The sequence below is a fragment of the Abrus precatorius genome, unplaced genomic scaffold (genome assembly GCF_003935025.1).
Source record: "Abrus precatorius isolate BTA unplaced genomic scaffold, Abrus_2018 Scaffold3, whole genome shotgun sequence".
In the NCBI taxonomy this organism is placed as follows: domain Eukaryota; kingdom Viridiplantae; phylum Streptophyta; class Magnoliopsida; order Fabales; family Fabaceae; genus Abrus; species Abrus precatorius.
This window is the reverse complement of record NW_020874373.1, coordinates 26,590,676-26,600,679: the sequence shown is the minus strand read 5'-3', so window position 1 is coordinate 26,600,679 and position 10,004 is coordinate 26,590,676. Positions and strand designations below refer to the sequence as shown.

The window sequence follows — 10,004 nt, the reverse complement described above, 5'->3', positions numbered from 1 at the left end:
TAATTTGATTAGAGTCATTAAAACTTTATTTTTTTGGTTCTCATACTAAAGGTCAAGGTTCACATAAGAGTATTTGGTGTATCTCTACTCATTTTGCATCCATATATATTTAGTGGACACATCACAAAGAAAAAGATAAGTATAAACATTTATAAATCATGTCAAAAGAAAATACTTATACTTAAATGAATAAAAATTTATCCAAATAATCAATCAAACCAATCAACCATTTTAATTTCAATGTCTTTTGTTTGTGAATTCTTTATGTAGTAATTAATTAATTATTTAACATTATAAATTTTAGATTGAGATCGGGAGGTCTGTATTTGTAATTTGGCTAGTGCTATAGGTGATGAGAATCAAAGAAGACCTATTGAAGACAAAGATTTAAAGGCATTGGAAGAACTTCAAGGACTAATGACAAGGGTAAGGGCAAAGAGAATAAATGAAGACTCAGAAAAGATTGTTGTTGTCCTAATTGAAAGAGAGCTTAATTTGGAGTTAGAAAAGTTCAAGATGGTAAATTAATATACTTAAAGAATTTGGACTCTAATGAGTTTTATTAGAATTTAATTATTATGTTTAGTTTATTTATTTTAATATTAATCATTACTTATTTTGAGTTTTTATTTAGGATAAAATTTTATTATTTTATTTAGTTTATTTGAATTTAGGCTTGTTAGTACAAGAAGCCTATTAAAGTTTGTGTTAGTATTGATTTACAAGCATTAGACATATATAAGCTTTTGTAAATACACTTTTAATTAGTTTTGAATATAATTTGAGATTGAACACTCTTGTGAGAGCGTGTAACTCTAGGTTATTGAGTGAGCCAGTTTTCTTCGATTTTATTAAGAGATCAAGACTCTTGTGATGATAATTTCTTGGCTTATCAATCTTGCCATTGTGGCGCTATTTTCCATCCATATTCTATTTTTACTTTTTATTAATTTTATTCTTATTTCAATTCTTATTTGTACCTAATAATTTCATTTTTATTGTGTGAAATTTAATTCAAGATCGTTTAATTCGGCAACACGGTTTGTGATTGTCATCGTACATCTTCTCTCTTTATAGGAGACAGAACATAAGTGTACATTTTCATTTTATGGTCACTATTAAACCAATCATGGTATGCTCTAGTGTCTATCAGGATAAGTTAGTAGAATTTTCATTGCCTATGACAAGCTAGCCATACTTAGTTTCTTGTAATTCTTAGACACTCTCTTATTTCCTATAGTCATACTAATATTATTTTTTTCTCGCTTATATCGTGTCATATTCAACCACTTGTGAATTAATTCATATTCATAATCACAAACATAAATAATCTTACAACTATTATTTTGTCTAACATGTTCATTATCATATCTTTACATCAAGAGAACAATCAATTCTATGAACATGACCAATTTCAGATTTTATGCAATAATTTGTAAAATTCAAAACTAAATTATTACAAGTCCAAAAATTATGAATTCATCGAAGTTTTATTTTTTTTAAGTATCTAATTTCATATAAAAATATAAACAAAATTCAAACACTTCTAAAGAGCTAATTTAAATTCAGTTTCTCTCTACTGTTCATTTATTTTCTTTCTCAGTACTCAGCATATTGGACAATTTATAATAAATATATTTTAATTCCAAAATTCACAAAACTAGTGAGATTATTCTCTTTCAAATATCTATTTTTAAGGAAAAATACTTTCACAATTTAGACATTTATATATATCATTTTAAGTTCTAGTTTCTATCTACATGTCACAAGTTATCATATTTCAACAACATATTATGGAAAAAAATCATAGCTCATTCAATATAACACAAAAAATCATGAAATTAGTGACATTATTTTTCTTTAAACATCTAGTTTTACAAGAAAATACAACAAAAAATTTATCACTCACATATTTCAAAATGAAACACAATTTCTCTTTATTGGTCACAAAGTTTTACTTGCCTTTATTAGTCCAATGAAAAAATGCTAATTATTTTATTTTAAGTCCAAAAATAAAAAATTAGTGAAAATATTTTTCTTTAAGTGTCTATTTTCATACAAAAATATAAATAGAATAATGATATTTATGAATTTCAAAACAAAAATAGTTTACTTATATTGTTCTGAGAAAATTATTTTTCATACAACCATGTATTTGAAAAACTATAATTAATTAATTTTAAATCTAAATTGAGTAAAGCTGGTGAAAAATTTCTCATAATTCAGTTTTTTATGTAAATAAAATATCTATAAATTTTTTTGCAAAGAAATTTTTGTATTTTTAAAAAATTATAGTTTAGTCCTTAAATTTTATATTATTTACAAAATGTAATTTTTTCTCCAAACTTAATAAATTTTAGGTTGTCCAACACTTTTCTAATGAGTTCACAAGTCATAATTTATGTCTGCATAAGGTCTAAAACATTCTTTTGGTCCTACCATTTATGTGATCAAGTGTTTTGAACTTTTAAGGCATATTTTGAGTCAATTTTATGTATAATATATTTATGCAAATAAAACAAAAATTAATGATTATGATCTATAACTTATAATAAGTGATTATCTTACACAATCTTCTGTTAAATAAACTTTATAGTCGTCTAATTACAATAAAATAATTATAATTATAAATTATTGTAAAGAATTAATTTAAAAAAAATTAAATGTACTAAAAATTTTAGATATAAATTTTTATTTGACAAATTATAAGTTATACAATATCTATCTTTTATTATCTGTTATTGCATCGTATGTTAATTTATCTAATATATAATATTAAAATAATTTATACATCAAATTTACTATCAAATTTTATGAATAATATAATTTAATATTTTAACATTCAATTAATATAAAATTAAATTACAATTATATAAAAAATAAATTATGTAAATCACACGCATAAAATATCAAAATTTTGTAGTCTAAACCCATCCTTACCCGAAATGATGCCCCACCAACCCATCGTGTTGACCCACACTCCAAACTGATGAAATTCACCTGAAACTTGTATCCTTAAAATTTGACAAAATTAGAATATTACACCTCAATCTGATCCTAATGGTTGATACTCACCCCTAAGTTTAACCCAAAAAACTTCAATGAAACAAAATATTTGCTGTTAGAATTAAAACGTATAGGTAATAAACTCCATGTTATTTCATATATTGATAAGTTAATTAACTATTTAAATTGTGATAACGCTAACTAAAATTATTCAAAAAGTCAAAAAGAAATTATTAGCATTACATAATAAAATAATTGATGTTAAAAGTGAAATGTAATAATAATGTATAGTTTCATCAAAGTCCTGTAAACAAACTATGCTGCATATTATTTTTTATCATTACCAATGAATGTGGATAACTCACTATTAATCTCTGCTTTGTCTTTGGTATCTCTAAGAAATAGAGGAATCTCATAGTTGAACAGCTTTCAGAGATTCTCACAGTTGTTGTTCAACCATATCATATCAGTAACCAAAGGTGATTACTCCATTATCTTTATATTTTAGGAAATACTAACATATATTTTATTTAGACCAATACAAATTAATGATGTATATATAATTCAAATCATATTATCAATTAGTAAAATTAATTTTAATGATTTATATATAAATTTTGCAACAGTTCTTACGTGATTTATTTTCTTTTTTAGAAAACCAATATTAAATCAAATCTATTGAGTATCAAGATAAATTATATTAAAATTAATAAAAAAAATTAGTTATATTTTTAAAATTTACAAGAAAAGATATTACTATAAAAATCTAGTAAAACATAAGATAAAATATATTTATGTTGAAAAAATAGATGAAGTGTAAAAGGGCTATTGATTATAACATAATTTAAAACAATTTATCAATACTGAATATTTATAAATAAATATATTAATGTCACATTTTAAACTAAAACCTTCAATATTCAATTTTGAAAATTTATTTGTTTGTTTTATTACAAAATAATTTTATCTAGTAAAATAATTTAATAATGATTAAATATTCTAAATTTAAGAAATTTTTTTCATATATACATTTTTTATTCAACATATATCATGCATATATTCATAAAAATTTGACATATAAAATTTAAATAATTATTAGTTATACATTCAAAAATTAAATTAAATAAATATTTTTACAATAATCATTATTACAATACGTAAGAATAAAATAAAAAATTAAAATTTTTTAATCTGTACCAAGGTCATTTAACCATTAAATGTTTAAAAGTTTTAAATAATATATTAATTTAAATGTGGTACATTATCAATATAAATTTTTTACACTATTAGTAAATTAAAATGCATCATAATATAAATTTTATATTAATTATTATTTTTAGTCCTATTTATAAGAAATAGCGATAAGTAATTTTTTCAAAATTTTTAAAATAAAGACATATTTTTAAATACATTAATGATTATAATTTTTCTATACTTCTATTCTGTGAAATATACGTTAATAACATACTCTCACCTTTTATCTATATTTATTCATTAATATATATATATATATATATATATATATATATATATATATATGGGAAAGATTAAATTATATCAATGTTAATTATATTTACATTTACACCATTAATAATTAAATATAAAAAATAATATTCATCGATTATCAAATTATAATTATATATAACTTATATTATTTGTGTTAAATTTGGTTAAAATCAAATGTTCATAAAATTGTTATTAAATTATTCTTATTTTCATAAATTTTAAAATGTATATTATATTAATTTTAATGTATATAAATAAAATATCAAATAATTTTAAATAAATTTCAAATTTTACATGTATGATTTAAGTGATTGAAATTTTTAATCTAACAATTGATTTTAAAATTGAATCATTTAAAAGAAATATTGAGCGATATAAAACAGCATAATTTACATGATATAATTTAATATTTTTCATATATAAATATATATATGATATTTATTTCTTATAGAACTAAAATAATATTAAAAAATTAACGATTTTGTTTAATATGATAATTTATATTAAATAACATTGTAAAAGATTTATATTGTTAGTATATTTAAATTAAATTTATAAATTATATCCAAAGTTCTATATCATTTATAAGATAAATTTTATATATTTTATTTATTTATCTTTGTATATGATTTGAAATCTTAATTTTCAAATAAAAATATTTTAAAGAGTTATCTTAAATAATAATATTTTTATGTATTAATTATCTTGCATGCGACTTTTTATTAATTTTTTAATTTAAATTTTATATTTTAATTATATTCATATTTGTTTATTTTAAAAATTTTAATTCTTTAAATTATTCTTATTTAATATAATAAATTATTTATGAGTAATAATTAAAATATTTATCTCTTAAATTTTATTACATTATTAAATTTAAAAATTAATTAAAAATATATTTTATGCTAGCTAATATTTATAGTTAATATAATAAGGTATTTATTGGTAATAATTAAAATATATTAAATTCACACTTATTGTGGTTTTTCATTTTTATGTATGCGTACTTTGATTTGTGCAATACGCTAAACAAAAGAGAAAACATTGTACTTTTTTAATTTCCTAACAACTTGTTAGCAATACCCTTAAAATAATATTTTAATTTACTAATATTTATGCAATGCACAGAAAATTTAAAATTTGTCCATCAATTCACATAAAAAAGTACTATTACCTTTCCAAATATAGAGTTATTATATAAAAATAATTTTCTTCATTTTTTTAACAAATGATAATTAGAGTCTTTATTGAAATTAAAAAATATAATAAATACATCTTGTATTTCGTAACTTTTAATGCAATATACCATAATTTTTAATAAAAATATTTTACTTCTAATTTTTTAACCAATATCCCGAGGTACTAGTTAGCAAGTTTTTTAATTATAAAAAATTTAAAATTATTTTTAAATGTATTAATCATTAATTTTTTTATATTTTTATTTATTGTGATATATGCCTTACCGAGAAACTTATTCATTATTATATATAAATAAATATAATCATTTGTTTAATACATAAGTATTAGTTTATTTATTTAATATTATAAGTTTAAAAAGAAAAAAAGTAAAATATCTATTCGGTGATAGAAGGAAAATAGAGGATAGCAATAAAAACCTTCATAAATGCCTTCCACGCCCAAAGAAGTTTCAAGCAAAAGTCAAAAGCACCCAAATTAATTGCTATTACTATTTCAAATTAAAAAGGACACAGCCTTTCCCTCTTATAAACTCTTCCTCATTCAAACTACCCTTTTACTCAAACTGATGGTCAACTGGCCCAGAAGAAATTAAAAAACAAACAAAAAATTAAAAACAAAACGTTTATGAACTAGAAGAAAACAACATTTCCTTTTAAAAATTTTAAGAAAGTGCAAGAAAGTCAACACCACCCTCTCTTCTTTCTCATGCTGGTTAAGATCAACCCTGTTCTGTTTCTGTTCTGCTCTCTCCTCTGTTCTCTGTTTTTTCCTCTGCAATGCAAGTTGTTCTGTTTTCAGTATTGCCATACCCACATCCAAAGCTCAAAACTTGAACCTCACAATCACTTCCACTCTCCAATGGGTAACCGAATCGGTAACCTCTGCCTCTGTTCCGCCGGCGCCGGCGAAATATCCGGCAGGTTCGAGAACAGAGCTTCCTTCCTCTCCAAGCAACATGACAGAGCCCTTGGAAATTCCATCTGCTACGTGAGACCGGACACGTGTCAGTTTTCCGGCGATTCCATTTCCGACGATGACGTCACTCTCATGACTTTCCGGTCAGTTTCCGGTGCCACCGTGAGTGCAAACCCGTCAGCGACACCGTCAACTTCACTCGATAATTCCCTTCAACACGGCACCGTTTTGGACTCCTCTGCTTCGTTTGAGAGCTCTGGTTCCTTCACTTCGACGATCATGGTGCCTTTTCAACACCAACTTGCTCCTCGTGGATTCTCTGTGGGAAGGTCCACGGAAAGAGAGTTATCTTGGGGTCGTTGTGATCGTGTGGTGAATGGTGCAGGCTCTGTTGAGAAAGGTTCTTCTGAAGCCCCTTTAAAGAAGTTGAAGAGAAGTTTGTCACATGGCGGATATGTGTTTCAGAACAAAACAAGTAAGCGTAGCTTGAAAAGGGTTCTGAATAGAGCGTTTTTCAGTTTTGGAAAAATGTCCATTTTCAAGAAAAATGATAACTTCAATGCGAGAGTTAGTTGTAGTACAAGTTTGAGTGCTGAGTTGAGTTTGCATGGTGTTGAGGGTGATAATAACTATTTGGATGATGATGGTGATGGGTGTGATGTGTTAAAGGGGTGTGAGAATCTTCACTGGGCTCAAGGGAGAGGTGGTGAGGATCGTGTGCATATTGTGATTTGTGAGGATCATGGATGGGTTTTTGTGGGGATTTATGATGGGTTTAATGGCCCTGATGCCACTGATTTTCTTCTTAACAATTTGTTTTATGCTGTGTATGATGTCGAGCTCCAGGGGATGTTGTGCAGTCAAAAGTCTCATGTGGTGGAGTTAGAGGAGAAAATGTTATCAGTTAAGCGAAATGGGGTGGTTGATGGCTGTTGTTCTTCAGGTAAGAATAATGAGAACAATCCAATAGGAAATGAAGAGTTAAATTTAGAATGTGTGTCAAAGAGATTAGAAGGAATGAATAGGAATAAAGAGGTGAATGGTGAAAAAGTGGTAGAGTTGAGTCACTCAGAAGTGTTACAAGGTCTTTCAGAGGCCTTGAGGAAGAGTGAGGATGCATTCCTAAGGAATGCTGATGAGATGATTGCTCATAGCCCTGTGTTGGCTATGATGGGTTCTTGTGTTTTGGTGGTGTTGATGAAGGGTCAAGATGTTTACTTGATGAATGTGGGAGATAGTCGTGCTGTGTTGGCTACTAACACTGGCAATTCCCTTCAGCTCACCATGGAGCATAGCACTCATGTGAAAGAGGTAGCTTGTTTTCTTAGCATTGAAGATTGGTCTTTCTTAAGGTTCATGTTACTTAGTTTGTGAGATCTTTCTTAATCTCAGGAGGTTTACAGAATCAGGAGGGAGCACCCAGATGACCCTTTTGCAGTAACTAAAGGCCGAGTGAAAGGTTGCTTGAGTGTCACAAGGGCTTTTGGGGCAGGGTTCCTTAAGCAGGTAATTTGATATATGATAGCCAATGCTAAATTGCTTATATTACTGCAATAAATAAATGCAATGTTAGTTTCAGGCTCCTATACTAGGGTAAGTTATCCTTACCTTTTTCCATGTTTTACAAAATTACCCTGATCAGCCTCAATTTATACCATAACATAATTATATACCATTTCCATAAATCAAGAAAGGTTAACATAATGTAAAATATATATATATATATATATCGAATATAATGTCATTAAATTTCATGAAGCGTGAGTACAGTTTGTCCATTAGATTATTGATTTTGTTCTTCATTGCTCAATGTAATTTCCTTAATTATCAGTTAAACCAAGTAACCATGGCATGACTCTTGGTCTATTTTGCAGCCTAAGCAAAACAATGCAGTGTTAGAAACTTTTAAAGTGAGATACATAGGGGAATCCCCATACATCACATGTTCCCCTTCACTCCATCACCACAGGCTGAGCCCACATGACAAATTCCTCATATTGTCATCTGATGGGCTTTACCAATACTTCACCAATGAAGAAGCAGTCGCCAAAGTAGACTCATTCATCTCTATGTTTCCAGATAGAGATCCTGCTCAACTTCTTATTGAAGAAGCACTAAGTCGAGCAGCAAAAAAGGCTGGTAAAATGCACTTTTCTTTAACTACTAAGCCATTTATTTATAAGCTTTTTAAAAAATGACTTTATATTAAAAAAGTTATTTATAAAAAAGCATTTTAAAAGGTAGTTATTTCAATATGTTTTTTAATAAAACATACAATATACTGATTTCTTAAGCAAGACCCTTGTTTTAAAAGGTAGTTATTTCATCCTTTTTCCCAATTCTACTCAAAACAACTCAAATTTACTAGAATTTTATTTCAGATTCTTTTTTTTTTTTTTCAAAAGCTTAAATAAACGCACCAAAAAAATTTTAAAGTAAAGATTTTAAAATAAAACTAATTTTTCATGAAGGAAAAAAGTTAAACAAACAGACTATTTCAATCAGAAAGAAATTCAAATAAGTCAAAACAATCATAGTGAAGCTTGACTTTCATTGGTTCAGGGATGGAGTTCCATGAGTTGCTTGACATTCCACAAGGGGAACGGCGTCATTACCATGATGACATTTCTGTTGTCATAATCTCCTTGGAGGGAAAAATATGGCGTTCACTTGTGTAAATATACATATGAGATATAAGTATACAACAACTTAGTTCAGAGTCAATGACATTGAAAGCTTTTTCCCTTCTCTTGTTCTTGTTTTATTTTTTAGTTATCGAGTTTCAACATTCTTTTTTCAATACCAAAGTTTCAAAATTATAAGTACCTTTCACAGGATCATTTATATCATAGTTCGGTTCAAATTTAATACTTTACTTAAAAGGAATCAAGTTTATACGACTTGAACCAATCTCATTGGCAGAAAGGACTAATTTTGTTTTGAAGGCTTCTCAATCTTCTGTTTTCTTTCAAATACATTGCAAGAGAAATATAATAAAGTATAAAATTTTGTTTAAATAATAGATCTCTAACAAAAAGGCATGAGATTGCTAAAAGATCCTCATTTTTTTTGTGCTAAATTGATCAAGCTTCTAAACTATTAGTTTCAAACAGTGAGAAACTGAAGAGGGGACCAGAAAACATTTTGATATTATGTACTGTTATTCAAAAGCTATAGTCAACCTATTAAGGAGTAGGAAGTAGACTTGGATATAAAATGCTGATAGTCAAAGAACGTGTCTTTTTTATTTTCGAACTCTTTATGGTTGAAATTAATTATTATTTAGACATAACTTATGGCAAATTGATTTTGAAAACAAAGTTTTAATTAGCTTGAGAAAAGTATACCGCACGACTTTTTCTGATTGTTTAATAGCC

General features: G+C 26.3%; 1 protein-coding gene across 1 annotated transcript; it reads left to right on the top strand.

The window, feature by feature from the left end:
• The first annotated feature begins 6,570 nt into the window (after nt 1-6,570).
• On the top strand, nt 6,571-9,305 carry LOC113863742 (probable protein phosphatase 2C 4). Its single transcript, XM_027497428.1, has 5 exons — nt 6,571-7,493; nt 7,653-7,938; nt 8,020-8,133; nt 8,502-8,766; nt 9,190-9,305. The coding sequence occupies exons 1-5, from the start codon at nt 6,571-6,573 to the stop codon at nt 9,303-9,305; spliced, it is 1,704 nt and encodes a 567-aa protein (XP_027353229.1).
• The last annotated feature ends 699 nt before the right edge of the window (nt 9,306-10,004 follow it).

Excerpts from the sequence above, each read along its gene's own strand:
- LOC113863742 (XM_027497428.1), top strand. The coding sequence starts at position 6,571 with ATGGGTAACCGAATCGGTAACCTCTGCCTCTGTTCCGCCGGCGCCGGC. Across the intron at positions 7,939-8,019 it reads ATAGCACTCATGTGAAAGAG|GAGGTTTACAGAATCAGGAG; the intron begins GTAGCTTGTTTT and ends TCTTAATCTCAG. Across the intron at positions 8,767-9,189 it reads TCGAGCAGCAAAAAAGGCTG|GGATGGAGTTCCATGAGTTG; the intron begins GTAAAATGCACT and ends TCATTGGTTCAG.